Genomic DNA, 15,735 nt, shown 5'->3' on the forward strand with positions numbered 1-15,735 from the left:
AGATTTTACTCAAGTAAAACAAGGCGTCTCGATTACTGTAATGCATTACTCTCCGGTCTCCCGAAGTCTAGAATCAAGAGTCTTCAGCTGGTACAAAATGCTGCAGCTAGGCTATTAACTAGGACAAAAAAGTCCAATCACATCACGCCGATTTTGGCCAACCTGCATTGGCTCCCTGTGATTTCAAGGTTCTCTTAGTATTATACAAAATCATACATGGACTTGCTCCCTCATATCTTTCAGATCTGATTTCCCTCTATGTTCCGGTCTGAAGCCTTCGTTCTGAGAGCGCCGGTCTTCTGGGGATCCCAAGAGCCAAGAAGTGTTCCGCTGGTACAAGAGCCTTCTCCATCCGGGCACCGGTGCTGTGGAATGCTCTTCCCCCTAAGATTCGTTCTGCAACCTCAGTGGAAATGTTTAAATCTAAGCTTAAAACACACTTCTACTCTATAGCATATGAAGAACCTATACTTTTCTTGGACAATATCTCTGTATTATTTGTGATTGCAACATCCTTTGCTGTCCAGTAGTCCTGAAAGGGGGATGACACATGTGCGGTCCCTTCTCAAGGTTTCTTCATTTTCCTCATGTTGAGGTTTTTGAGTTTTTCCTTGCCCTCATGTTGGTTCCAGATCAGGGGATAGTGTAATAATAGTCTGAAAAAATAGTCTGTGTCATAACCTGTGAAGCCCTTTGAGACTGAAATGAAATGAAATGATCTGCATTTATATAGCGCTTTTCAAGTCAATGACTTCCCAAAGCGCTTTACATTGTGCTTCACATTTCCCAATAGCGGCCGTGATCTGTGCAGCCATGTAAGGCGCTAACCTGCTTATTGGGGGTATTGGGGTTTCAGTGTCTTACCCAAGGACACTTCGGCATGTAACACGGACAAGCCGGGATTCGAACTGGAATCCCTTAATCCTAAACAATTGCTCTACCTCCTGAGCTACTGCCGCCTCTTTGTGATTAAGGGCTATACAAATAAAAATGACTGGACTTGACTACTGTTACTTCAAAATAATATTACTCAAGTAGAAGTAAAAGTAGTCGTCAAAATACTTACTTGGGTAAAAGTAAAAAAGTAATTGGTGAAAAAAAGGACTCAAGTACTGAGTAACTGTAGCAACGTCGCATCTATATATTTTTTTAAAAACAACCATCAGATCAAATTATCGAAGTCCATCCAATCAACAAAAAAATACATTTAATTTTAAAGAAGATTTTAATAATCAATGTACATTCAAATTATTTAATTAACAATAAAGTAAAAATAGTATAAATCAAATAAATAAAGTAAGCACAAATAGCACCAAGTGGCACATTTAAAGTCCCAATACTTCTTAACAGGCTCTGCAAGCAGACCAAGAAGCTAGCCAATGAACTCAAACAAAGGAGACGTTGCATATTGTAGCTGGTTTTTCGCACTCTTTTAAGGGGAACATGCTTTTGATGTGAGGCCAGGAGTGCTCTTCCTCTTTTCATGTTTTCATAGTCGGTATTGCTAAGCGACATTTTCCATCTGTTTCATCCGTAAATTACATTGGCCCCCACTGAAGTTGAATATAGTCACATGACGAGGCTGCTAGGTTTGATTGGTTAAACATGGTAGAGTCTGGCAGAGTTCTTGGTCCAAAAAATGCGCCATAGCGGAGACAGACAGACAGATTTTGCACTTACATGCAGGGGATTTATAAAATAACAAAGTAACAACTTTAATGTTGCCTAAGGTAGTGGAAATGAAAATAGCGTTTTTTTCTTCACAAATTTACTCAGGTAAAAATACAAGTATAGGGATTTAAAAATACTCCTGGAAGTACAAAATTTCCCAAAACTTACCTAAGTAAATGTAACGGAGTAAATGTACTCTTTTATGACCCACCTCTGAGTAATTTGGATACCAAAAAATCTCATTGTAATCTGTGACAGTTACAGAAAAACAGATGAATTTGAATTACATGTATATTTAGTAAAAATGAGGATTACTTTGCATTATTACAATTTTAATTTAATATATTTATGTTGCACATTTTAGGGAATATTGGTGTGCTTTGGTCTGAACTTTTTCTCATTGGCATTAGTAATGTTTACTTTCGCAATGTCCATTCGTACCTCACCCTCTCTCTGCGTCTCATTCGTTCCACACACACGCCACAGTGCACTCATTTTTTTGTGTTTAAAACAATACTGGGTTCCCAATCTTCTCTTGATGTGACCTAAAACCGAGCATATCTTGTTTGCCATGTGAGAGAAAAAGTTTTCTTTTGCTTAATACACTATACTACATGGTTTTGAACACCTTTTTGTTGGACTACAAGCAACTACCTGATCTTGGTTTCCTTTGTTTCCTTTTCAAGGTCAAATTGTTCATTTATCTTAAATAAAAAGTAGTAACTGTATACAAATTATTTAAATTTACATAATTGGTACTGTTACTGCTGACAGTAACTGTATCGGATTACATTTTTAAACTAAACAATTACCGAGGCAATTGTGAGAGTTGTGATGGATCTGGAAGATGATGGTAGAAAACCGGTAGCGTTGAGTTGTTTGTATTTAAATGATTGCATTAAGTTTCTAAACTCATTGAGATCTATCTGTAATTTTTAATTTGGTTCTGTGGGGGGACTCCGCCCCCCCTCACCTCCCCCCCCCCCCCGCCACCTCCCCCCGGTATTTGCAAGTTCATTAGAGATGGGCCCATAATCGTTAGAAACAAGGATATGCATTGTGAAAAGTCTACAAAGTCAAATTCATGGTAATAACATAGTAATAACACTGTTATTTTAAATAGGCCCATTCAAAATTCAATTTGAATGGTTCCATCCAGAATGCATTGAGCCCATTCATTTTGCTGGGTCACCATGATACCCAGGATAGTTCTCAGGGGTGGCCCAAGTGTGTCAATGTCCCACATAAAATTTAACCATGGGTTTATGGTGGATGCTAACAGGTGGATGAGTCATTAGCATCTGGATATTAGCATATTTTTTAGCATAATTCGTAAAAATGAAGCAGTTAGTATTTGTCAGTTAGCCTACTATGTTGGCATAACTCGTTAGCATAATTTATTAGCATGAGGCTTTAGCATGTTGCCGTTAGCATAGCTTGTTAGAATGTAGCCGTTAGCATAATTTTTTATCATGAGGGTCTTAGCATTTATCTGTTAGCATTTGGACATTAGCATCACTTGAAATTATAAAAACTCATTAGCACGTAGGCGTTAGCATAATTTGTAAACATGTACCCATTAGCATGTTAGCATTAGCATTTTTTTTGCATGAAGCAGTTAGGAATTAGCCTTTAGCATTACTTTTTAGCATGTATCTATTAGCAAAACTCATTAGCATGTATCCATTAGCATAATTTGTAAACATGTAGCTGTTCGCATGTAGCCATTGGCATCATTTCTTAGCATGAAGCAGTTAGCATTTAGCCGTTAGCATTAGCTGTTATTATGACTCGTTAGCTCATTGCTGGCAGTGTTTACAGCTAGCATCAGCTAATATTTGGGCTGGCTATGCCAGCCTAACTCATCGCCGACAGTATTTGCAGCTAGCATGAGTAAGCATAGCATCAGCCTGTCCCAGCTAATACTCATCCCTGGCAGTGTTTACAGCTAGCCTGCGCTAATATTTGTCGACTAATCACCAACTATTGAAACGATTATGGTGGTTTGGACAATCATCCAATATCTGCACCTCTTATCCTCAGTAGGGTTGTGGGGGTGCAGCAGCCCATTCCAGCTATATTCGGGCAGTGAGCAAGGGACACCCTGAACTGGTTGCCAGCCCCTCGCAGGGCACACAGAGACAGACAACTCACTCGCTCATTCCCACCTCCGATAAAGCTGACATGCATGTTTTTGGAATGTGGGAGAAAACCGGTGTGCCTGGAGGAAACCCACGCAAGCACGGGGAGAACATGCAAACTCCGCACAGGAAGGCTGGTAGCTGGATTTGAACCCATGACTTTATAACTGTGCCGCGAACGCGCTGACCGCCCATCCGCCGTGCCGCCTATGTGCAAAACAATGTCCCCCAAAACTAAAATGTCTTCATATTTAAAAGACCCCCCAAGAACTGAAAAATCGCGTTGATCCCAAAATATTGGATGGTTTTGTTTAAAATAACTATACAGTATTTAGAAAAAAGAACGTTATTATTTTTGTTTAATGAAGCAATGCTAGATCAATTCAATTTGAATAATCAGAATTATTAATATTTTCTCAAATTTAGTATGAAGTTGATTTCATCAAGTAGCAATTGAAGATAAACAAAAAGTTGCAATGAAAATACTGCACGTCTTTTTAAAAAGTACTGCAGTTGTGTACAACATTTAATTACAAATTGCTCAATCCAAAACCAAATAGACACAGTGCTCGGTCAGTAGACACATCAATCTATAAATAAACCTCTGTCCATTTTTTAGGAACAGGCCAATAAATAATAATAATTAACATCAAGTAAAACAATTTTATCTCTTAAACCAAGAACAGGTTTATTTTCATCAGGAAAACCGTAAATAAAACAAAAATGTGTATTTTGCAAAGTGCATTCAGTGGTCGACTGCACAGTCTGTAACAAAAGTGCTTTACAGTTCTCAACAGTTTGAAGTCAAACTGTTTTAACAACTGACGTTTGACAATGGCGGCGCTATTTCTCTATGTTACTGCTCGAGACAGAGAGGCTATCGCACATGAGCGACTTTCAGCAGAGATTATAATCATGTAAGATGGCTCGCGATGTTGGATAAAACGTGTCTGGTGACAATAGTGTTCAATAGAATTCATTGTCAACCATTCCTCTTTTCGATATTTGTCGAAACGTCCACGAACTGTCACTTTTGACTGTAGTGCCTTTTTGCACTTACCTGGTAGGTGGACACAGGTGAATGCATGTAAGGAGAAAGTGATCCCGGCCCGAGCATCCGGTTGGGAGTGAGGCTGTAAGGGGAGGAGTAGAACCTAAAGGGAGGATAATGTTTGCAGTCAGCACAGCAAAAAGTGTCTCCTTTCAGTGCCCGTTCGTGCACACGGTTGCCTACTGACCCGTTGGCTAAGGCTGTGCTGGGGTCGTAGGTGAGGGTCATTCCGCCCTGGGAAGAACACAAGATCGGGTAGATTTTTTTCTTCAATGAATCTTTTTAACATGATGTTTCACAAATTTAAAAGTGTGAGAAAAACCCACTCACAGTCTCTACATCTCGGGTCCAGCTTTGTCCATTTTGCAGATATTTTCCTTGACTTTGCCGTTTCTTCTGGCCTCCGTCGGCAAATTTACATAATAGAGGCTCTGGTGGAACTGGGGCAGGTATTGACAAATGTGTTATTTTTAAAGGGACATTGTGTATTATTTTGCAGATTCAGATCTACTTTATTGTCATTCTAGTACACGTGTATACAGAACGAAATGTCGATGCATCTGACCCCCACAGTTTCCTTGAATGTACAGATATAAATAAAGTTGTATTGTATTTTGGCTACGTATAGTATTTTACCATAGTGCCGATAGTGCAAGAAGAGTAGCTAACCAGATGTGCAAAATGGGCAGTCAGGTTAACAAGTCAGGTACACAGTAACATTAACACTGTAACAATAACGCTGTAATTACAATAGTGCAGAGAGCAATGTGCAAGGAGTGGAAAGCTATAAAAAACTGCCAGTAGTGCACCTTCTAGTAGTAAAAAACATTCATTCAAAGGAAATACAATATTGATTTGAATAATAAGCAAAAATACATATCATACTGCATCATGTAAACATGCACCTAAAAATAAAAAACTTGTACGTTGAAATTTTTAAAATGTATTTTCTATAACATGAGCCACACCGAAAAAAAGAGTTGACATGATTGTCCGCCATCTTGTTGCTTTGGGTACCCAAAGATCCCAAAACCTTACTTTTATGGATTCATTCTAGCAGGCTAAGTTGCCGAACTCATGCAGGACAGTCAGTCATACCAAATTTTTGGAGTGAAACTAGCGCTGATATGAAATTGACAGTACACAAAAAAGCACAATTTAGGCAACTTAGCTATACTGTGTGTGACTGGATTTTATTTGTAACGTGATGTTGTATAGACGCTCCCCTACTTACGCACATTCGAGTTGCGAACAAAGGTACATACGAAAAAACTTTTCATTTTAGATTTTGTATTTTGCAACGTGTTCCGAGTACAGGACAGTACTGTAGTGCTTCTTTCCGCCGCTACTGGGGTGTGGCGCTGTGAGAGCTCACCCGGCATCCACCAAAAGAAGAAATCTGGCTTCCTATTCCTAGTACTTGTGTAAACATACTAATACTGAATCTCCAGCTCGCTAAGAACTTTGACATTTTTATTGTTTAATATCTCGTGCATCCATTCAATATGGTTGGTGTAAAGTGTAAAGAAGAGGCGAGCCGTTTCTTTTGAAATTAAAGGGTAATAAGAAAGCTTGATGCGGTTGAGAAAATGGTTGGATCAATTTTTTTCTGCCACTTTTTACCACGTAGGAGGAAGTAGCCTAACTCTAGAAGCCCATCTTCCAAAAGTAAGTTAAACTTCACTTTATTTTTCTTCATAGAGCATATTATTTCATTAAATGCTTATTTTTTTTAGTACAAAACAATACAGGTTACTTATACAAGCCTTAAACATACTTATAAAACCCTTGAACATACATTCCATACAAAATATAGCACTAAAGCAACTTACGAACAAATTCAACTATTGAACGATCGTTCATAAGTAGTGCAGCATCTGTATTTTAAGTACCGTATTTTCCGCACTATAAGGTGCACCGGGTTATAGGGCCCCGAAAAAATAGTTTTTGGTCCTATTTTTGACATACATGAGACGCACCGGATTATAAGGCTCTTCAATGGGAATGTCGACAAAACAGTCAGATAGTTCAGTCCAACTTATTACCCCCTTAACATTCCGAAAGCTTGCAAAGACGCAAATACGTGTCGAGAACACGTGCGGATGCGGTGTCCGTACGATGTCACTCAAATGCATCGTTCCATCATTCGGAAGGTTAAAGTCTTGGGATTCAAGAAATGCTAACCATTCCTTAGTATCTATTTTCTTTTTCGCTCGCAACTTTACTGTGCATATGACAATAAACACTTGAGTTTAATTTAAAAATAGACACTCCATTCCATCCATTATCTGCACCGCTTATCACAGAAACATCGAGTTCAGTCTGAAACAAGATACAGGGACAATATAAAACCCGGAGTAGCTCACCGAAGTCGTTGTGTTCATAATAATGTGCACCCAATGTCCTCTTACATCCGTGAGGGTAGTAAATCCAGGAGAATACAATATTTACAAATACAGAATAGAAAAAAATGCTTTCTCTATGCCGTCAGCCACATGCTATACGCATTCATCTTTTTCGGCCAATTGCAGGCTTTGTTTCACCGTTTAAGCCAATGCCAGCCTGTAAATAATAAAAAGGATCCTCCCCTTGACCTCCGAATAACTTTAGCCAATAGTGATCGATTCAACTGATGATTGACACATCTTTTTCGGCCAATTGCAGGCTTTGTTTGCCGTTGAAGCCAATGCCAGCCTGTAAATGATAAAAAGGATCCGCCCCCTTGACCTCCAAATGACTTTAGCCAATAGTGATCGATTCAAATGATGATTGACACATTGGTTAGCCAATGAAACGCCGGTAAATAAATCCCAGCACACGCCGCGGACTACTTGGCGTTCGGGGGAAAATCTAGTTGGCGGCCGCAAGGTTGTTGGAAAACTTTGCAATTTTAAAATTGATCCATAAATAAGGCGCACTGTATTATAAGGCGCATGGTCAGCTTTTGAAAAAAATAAAAGCTTTTAGGTGCGCCTTATAGTGCGGAAAATACGGTATTCCACTATTGTGCTGGTTACCGGCTTTTAAATGTAAAAATGTATGTAATTTCTATCCACCATAGTAGATTATATTTAAGCAACATGATGTTGTTACCTGAAACTCCAGGTGTTGTCTTGATATATTTTCCGTTAAAATGCTGGATGATGGCCTCACATTTCTCTGTTGACTCCATCCTGCAAAATAAATTGATTACGTAAAAACATGTTGTCACAATAAACTGATAAAAAAGGGTAATAAGCTAAATTATAAATGAGTGCAAGTGTTCTTGTTAATGGTTTTGCAAAACCAAGTCTCTTTTAGCTAACGAACAATGCAAGATCCAGAGTTTGTACCTGGCAAAGCCCACTCCCCGGCTGATTCCATTTGCGTCCCTGAGGATGCGCGTGGAAATAGCCTGGCTGAAGGGCTTTAGCATATTCTCCAGCTCAAGTTCGTCCATGGAGAGAGGCAGGTTGGAAATGTACAAATTGGTGGGGTCCTGCTGCTGTTGCTGCAAGCACAAAAGCGAAAAACGGAGTGAGAAACAGCAACAGGATCGAGGCTCTGGTAGATAAACTTCCCTCTGACTTGTAGTCATTATTATATATAGTCTTATTTGAAAATGAGAGATATCACTCATAACAGCTTGTGTGGGACAAACCATTAAAAGACGGCACAGTACAGATTTATTTGTCTTAAAATGTCTTTTATTTGGCATTACATTCATTCAAGAGATGAAATAATTGCCTGGTATTCTTTCCCTTTTTATTCATTAAACTCAAATACTCTACACAGGATAACTACCAAAATTAATTTGTGGATAACGCGCACACAATTTTTTATAAAAAAATCGGTGTACTTTTTTGGGACTTTTTCTCTCCTCAAACTAAGCTGTTCTTGAATACATGTGGCTATGATTCAGATCATTCATTGACAAATAAGAACAACAACAATGTATTTATATAATGTCCTTCAAAGCCCGATTCACCGCCAGATACACCACAGAGTTGTTTGACCTGTTGCTTTTTTGATTTCGTATGCGTCTTCCAGGACAACTTTTTGCTTTCTTCATTCTCTTTGGGAAGTCTTGACAAGCTTTATATAAATTCAGATCATTTCATTTCTTCTCACTGGTTTTAACAACACCACCTAAAACGCTCAAATTTCACTCTGGGAAATCTCACAATTACCCTCTCCCCACCTCAAAACATTTTCCCCTTGGATCTAAAGAAATCATCGAGGTCACCTTTTAAGCTTGGAAGTTGTAAATTTCTCCTAAAATTGAGAGATATTCATGCCTGTTTTGTAATTAGTCATCGTGAAGTCTGACCACTGCCTGCCTTTGAGAAAAGGCACATAATTTTAACCTTGAGCATGGACACTAAACTAATGGGAGCTTCATTTTCATTCAGATAGAGACTCGAAATAACGAGGAATATGACGTACAACCCGATGTGTTCTCTCACCGAAGGAGCACAATATCATTAAATGAAACCTGTGCTAAATGTGTATTCATTATCTCAAACTGTAGATGGGATTAAAACTTGTAAACGTGGTGTGAATTAATTTCCATTCCATTAGCAATGCAATGTGTGACAGCTGTGACCTGCGGTGAAGGTGAGCTCTCCCCACCCAGGCACCAATTCCCTGCCCCCTCCCTTTACCACCGTGACAGCGAACACACGGTAGAGCTGCCGTGACTTTCAGGCAACAACGATCCCGAGAATAATATGAGGCAGACGTGAACTCGCTTATAAATCCGTCGTGAAGGGCTGAGAAAATATTAAGTTATTCCGTGAGCGGCGAGAAGCCAAATGAATGTCAGCGAGCCAGCTTAATATGGCAGATCGGCTTTCCTGCCGTGTGGGCACTGCGACTGTTATACCGTATTTTCTGCACTGTAAGGCGCACTGGATTATAAAGTGCAGCCCCCCCTAAAAAAATTGTCTTTTGTGATATTTTTTCTTACATAAAGGCACACCGGGCTATAGGGTGCATGTCATTAAAATTATTGTAAAGGGTTGCACAAAAATAAAAAAGTACCATATTTGTCCATTGATAGATCAGTCGAAATATATCACTGATCATGAATGCATAAAGGGAATCGAATCTGGGTTATTGCAGGAAGCAAACTGGATCCTATTCACTGGATCAGTGTTTGTCAACTGGTGGGTCGGGGCCCAAAAGTGGCTCGCGGACTCATTTTCTTTGGGTTGCGGACTTTTGCCATGGCAAAATAATGCTAAAAAGAATACAAAACAAAGGGACAATTACACTGCCTAAGAGTACATGGAGATAATGCCCTGCCAGATCTCTTCTTCCTGTGCCGTCAATCGGTACGATCTGAATTAATAGTTCCGACAGAGAACGGTATCACATGTATCACACGCAGAGCAAACAGGGCGGCCGAAACAACAGGGATCAACTTTGTGAGTGTTGTGGAAAATAGACTCGCATTTGTAGAATAGAGTTGCATATTAGAAATGTAGAAAAACCTGCTTACGTTGCTTACAGTAGTGAGGGAATGTTGACATCATTCGAGAAGATCCTTGACAAGATAGTCGAGTTTACCAAAATGGGCATGAGACCTACAAGGCCTTTCTTCAAGGACTCTCTGAGCAAACTGAGGCAACAACATGCCCTAATAAGGGTACGAACAACATGTCCGTGTTGATTGATTGTTCTCAGCTCAGGGATGCTGCTGGAAATGTGAATTTCCCTTCGGGGATGAACAAAGTATCTATCTATCTATCTATCTATCTATTACTGAGGACTAGGGCCACCTTTTGGGCTGAAGCTATAAAAGCATTGTTATGTTTGGAGTTCTCTGAGTTCTTTTGGGATGACGAAATAAAAGGCTCCCCCTCATGGCTGGTTCCCGATGTACTTAATTCAATCACGAAAGAAGACTTAAAAGATTATCGAACCTACAATTTCTCCTACAAATGGCGCCCAACGTGTTTTTTTGGCTCAAATTGACTTCTCGTCGTGAACGCTGCCCCGAGAAGCGGTTGAGGTAAGGACAAGGTTTTTCTTTCCTTATTTCGGTTGGCTTGTCGGGGTAAGTGAAGTACATTGGGGCATGTGACGTGAGGGCTAAATTATGAAAATGCGTGCACGTGGGTAATCCGTCTGTAGTCCGGCAACAAATTGGACGGATTGTATGAGTTGATATGAGATTTATGTCCGGAGACAACCTTGTGCTCAGGGACTGTTGTGATGTTTTTTGGTCGGGCTCCGGGGAGTCTAGATGAAGTAACAGTGAACTAAGTGTCGGTGTTTGTGCATTTGGTGACGGTTCGGTTCTCCGTGGCGATGTTAAAAGGGATCGGTCTAGAAGGCGATGATAAGACTTTATCAGTTGCTGATATTTTCGGTGACAGAAAGTAGACGATCTATTATTGGTCCTACGGGGATGTGTTTTTTATGTGAAGAGTTATACCGGCAGAGGTTAATGAGCAGATGTTTAGATGTTGTATTATTGAGATGACTTCGCGTATAAACAGCGTCTGAGGAGCTGTGTGTGTACTGACGTTTTTTTTTCGTTCTGAGCGATATCTCGCTCAGGAATTTTCTTGTGATAATCTGCCGCTCCGTGGCGATGTTAGGGGAGGTCAGTCTAGAAGGCGATGATAACGGGTCATCAGTTGCTGATGTTTTCAGTGACGGAAAGTAGATGATCTATTAATGGTCCTACGGGGATGTGTTTTTTATGTGAAGAATTATACCGGCAGAGGTTAATGAGCAGATGTTCAGATGTTGTATTATTGAGATGACCTTGCGTATAAACAGCGTCTGAGGAGCTGTGTGTGTACTGACGTTTTTGTTTTTTTTCCGTTCTGAGCGATATCTCGCTCGGGAAGTTTCTTGTGATAAATCTGCCGCTCCGTGGCGATGTTAGGGGAGATCAGTCTAGAAGGCGATGATGACACGTCATCAGTTGCTGATATTTTCAGTGACGGAAAGTAGACGATCTATTAATGGTCCTACGAGGATGTGTTTTTTATGTGGAGAGTTATACCGGCAGAGGTTAATGAGCAGATGTTCAGATGTTGTATTATTGAGATGACTTCGCGTATAAACAGCGTCTGAGGAGCTGTGTGTGTACTGATGTTTTTTTTTCGTTCTGAGCGATATCTCGCTCAGGAATTTTCTTGTGATAATCTGCCGCTCCGTGGCGATGTTAGGGGAGGTCAGTCTAGAAGGCGATGATAACGGGTCATCAGTTGCTGATATTTTCGGTGACGGAAAGTAGACGATCTATTAATGGTCCTACGGGGATGTGTTTTTTATGTGGAGAGTTATACCGGCAAAGGTTAATGAGCAGATGTTTAGATGTTGTATTATTGAGATGACTTCGCGTATAGACAGCGTTGGAGGAGCTGTGTGTGTACTGACATTTTTTTTTTTCGCTCTGAGCGTTATCTCGCTCGGGAATGTTGGCTGTAGGTGTGTGCGTGAGTTGTTTGGTGTGCGTCTTTGCCTTTTGCGGTCTTGTGTGTATCTTTCGCGCGTCTGAATGCGTGTTAGGGATGGGAGTGTGTTTGAGACAGTTGTAATCGAACTTTGTGTGTGGGGGTGTGTGCCCGCTGGCGATAATTGTGCGTGTGTCTCTCTGTATGTGGATGTGTGTTCTGTTCGGTTCGGTTTCTCCTCCGCTCGCTCGACCCCGCCCGCCGGAGTGAGTGTGTGCGGATGATTTCTTAACTGTTTAAGGGCTGGGACGACGTTGTGCGGAGGAGAGCCTTTGTTTCTTTTTGTCTGTTTTGTTTTTCGTTTTGTTTGGCGTTGGGAGGGGAGTTAAGGACGTTTGGATGAAAGATGGGGTGACTGCTTATTCTCGCGGGCGAGGACACAGTGGTAGTAGAGAGTGGTTTAACGGCATGAGGGGTTTTGGGAAGCAGTGAAACCGGGATGAGAAAATATTGCGCGACTGGTGTGTGAGATAAGTGTAAGATACTTACGTTACTGGGGAATACATTGGGATGAATGATTCGTCCAGCGCTTCGTCTGCGTATGGCCTCTGATTTGTGAGATCTTGTTCCGTTAAAGGTATAGTTTGGGTAAATTAAGAAAACGATTTGTCAAGCGTTTTCAAAAGACAATAAGGAGCAGATTACTCGATCTTGAGGAAGACCATGAAAAATTTAAGAATTTAATTGCTAAGGTGATGTCTTCATGGTCATTTAACCTAGACTAAACATCCGAGTTTGTAAACATGACCGATTTAACAGGATTCTGAAGTCAAACGGACTGTTGAAAAGGGCTGAAGATGGACAGAAAAACAAGCAAAGAACAAACAAAGACGTTCACTCATCCGTTGTCTGCGCCGCTTGTCTACAGCAGGGTCGTGGGGACACTGGAGCACATCCAGGCTGTCCTCAAACAGTGAGCAGGGGGCAATCTGAACTGATTGCAGCCAGTTTCGAGGAGAAAGAGGAGGAAAACTGGGCACGACCAAGGTCAGTGATAAGGCTCATGGACACATTCCTGCTGCAGATTGCGGTGGAACGTCACAATGGACTGAGCCAGACAGCCAAGGCCGTCGACGAGGCGGTGATAACGAACAACACGAGTCTGCATTGAATCACGTTAGGATCTTGTTGATTGACGTGGTGTTTACAAATCTGAGGAATATTGATACGTTTGGATTGTAAATTATTTTATTTTTAACACAGGAATACTGCTAAAATTGTATTTTGAATCTGCTTTCCAGGAAAACGGTGATGTGTCTCCAGATGCAGGAGCATCAGGAGGATTATTAAGGAGAATAGGTAACAGGGGAATACCTTTGTAAAATAGCTGGAGAAATAAGGTTACAGGTCTCCGTATTTACAGGCCACGGTAGACGGAGTGCTCAACCAGTATATGAAATCTGTGCAGAGAACAATATCAGGAGCAGTTCCATCAAAAGATCTAGGTGCGGAAACAGTAATAAAGTTTTTGATCAGAGAAGTTATTCCGCGATTTGGTATACCGTCTGAAATAAGCTCAGATGGTCGTAATAAGCATTAGTTCAAAAGGTCGTGGAAAGAGTAAATGGAATATTAAAATCAAAGATGAACAAGATCTGTGTGAGTACTAGGCTCAACTGAGGGGATGCGCTACAGTTAGCGCTGATGAGTTATCGCATGCAAACTCATTGGATCACGCATTTAACACCGCATGAAATGCTAACAGGCAGATCAGCGCCGCACCTAGGAGGTCCCTACAAGGGACCGCCACTTGAGCAACTACAAACTGAACTGAGAGACTGTATGAGACAATTGACGGCTGTCAACTACCGGCTGGTTAAGAGACGAGGGTCCAAGGTCGAACAACCGTTTGAGAAGACGGTGGTCCCAGGGGATCTCGTCTACATCAAGGTTTCGTCGAGAGTGGAACCAACCGAGGCGTAAGGGACCGTACACCGTCGTGAGGGCAACGCCGACCGCAGTCCAGGTCGAGGGCAGCTCAACCTGGTACCATCTGAACCACTGTACCAAGGCTCACGCTGCCACCGTCAATGGGATCAACCAAGATCAACAGGGCAGTAATGTTAAATTAGGAAAACAAGATGTGTATGATAAAGTGGTGTGTGGTAATAAGTTGTTTGATATGGTTGTTACTAGGAGCAGAGCTCGAGAAATCACAACGGCGAATGGAAATCGCGGGTCCGGAAGTGCAGACCTTGACGCATCAAAAAGACAGCAGCCCGGTTAAGTGTGACACTACTGTACAACATGCCAAAACGGTTGAGAATTTGGAAAGTACAAGTACATTTTACCTCATGAAGGGCTCATTGGCCCTGAGGTATGGAAACTCGAAAGTACCAAAATTAAATTATTACGGGAAGAAAAAAAATTGGGATAAGGCGAAAACGTGTAAAATATAATTGGTAAAATATGGTGTCATGAGAAACATGCACTCAAAACCTTTTAAAGGGACAGTGTGTATAAATTGACCCCAAGATGTCTCTGCATTGTGTAGTGCAACCGAAATAAAAGTGCTTAACAGGATAAAAGAGGAGAGTCACAGTGCCCAAAGAAGCACTATTTTCTTCTAATTATTGTGTCATATCCACTGCCTCTAGGTGATGCTCATGTTATGGAAACTCTAGTAACTCCAGTTTACAGTCACGTTGTCACACCAGCAGTCCCTGTTTTGGATGTAAATTACTAAAAATACTTTATAAGAAAGCTGATTAAACGATTTAGGTTCACTATCGAGACATTTTTGATAGAAACTCACAGGAAAAAACTTTAACCCAAAACAAACGTTAACGTTTTATCCAGAATCTGTAGCAAAGCAACTCAAACAATTTGATTGGGTGGGTGTTAGGAACTATAAACAGGACATGCGCATTTTACTCCATTGTCCAGCGCATGTGCTAAAAGTAAATACTAAGTATCTTCAGTTTTAGGAATTTTTGGCATTTTCACAAAATTAACTTTGAGACAAAACGACAGACAAAATGAGCCTCAGCACTCATAAGTGACGGCGGGAGGGAGTCGAATTTTAAGTCCTACACCTCTATTGATATGGAACACTCAAACGTCACACAGTGAAATTAAATTCGCTGAAAGAAAAACACCGTAGAAGTACAACGACATTAATACGGTAATGCAGAAATGCCACTAGTGATATACTACATAGTTACTGAACGGGTTAACATATTGTAACTGACAATTAAATTTGGCATGACACTCCATCATCAAAGTGAGGTAAAGGAACGGAAAAGATAAGGTTTAATACAGTATTTACAAAAAAACAAAAAAAATAAAAATACATACCACACAATACATAAAAATTGTATTATAAAAAGAAATGTGCTGAGCACGGGGGTAAACAAGTTAATCGAACACATTTTTCCACAATTGGGTCAGAATTAAACCTCTAGGGTTTGATCCAGCT

At 40.6% G+C, this 15,735-nt stretch overlaps 1 protein-coding gene across 3 annotated transcripts in view; it reads right to left on the minus strand.

The window, feature by feature from the left end:
* LOC148369301 (RNA-binding motif, single-stranded-interacting protein 2-like) overlaps nt 1-15,735 on the minus strand; it is a 55,808-nt gene that overhangs the window by 7,336 nt on the left and 32,737 nt on the right. For 2 of the 3 annotated variants that reach the window (XM_088331247.1, XM_088331249.1), the window contains exons 5-8: nt 8,196-8,353; nt 7,957-8,036; nt 5,194-5,303; nt 4,873-5,097 (exon numbers count right to left, since the gene is read on the minus strand). In XM_088331247.1, coding sequence (XP_088187373.1) covers nt 4,873-5,097; nt 5,194-5,303; nt 7,957-8,036; nt 8,196-8,353 — 573 coding nt within the window. The remainder of the gene's footprint in view (nt 1-4,872; nt 5,098-5,193; nt 5,304-7,956; nt 8,037-8,195; nt 8,354-15,735) is intronic. The other variant, XM_088331248.1, reaches the window with a different exon arrangement.

The sequence above is a fragment of the Urocampus carinirostris genome, chromosome 3, assembly GCF_059441175.1.
Source record: "Urocampus carinirostris isolate Australia breed hairy pipefish chromosome 3, RoL_Ucar_1.0, whole genome shotgun sequence".
NCBI lineage: Eukaryota > Metazoa > Chordata > Actinopteri > Syngnathiformes > Syngnathidae > Urocampus > Urocampus carinirostris.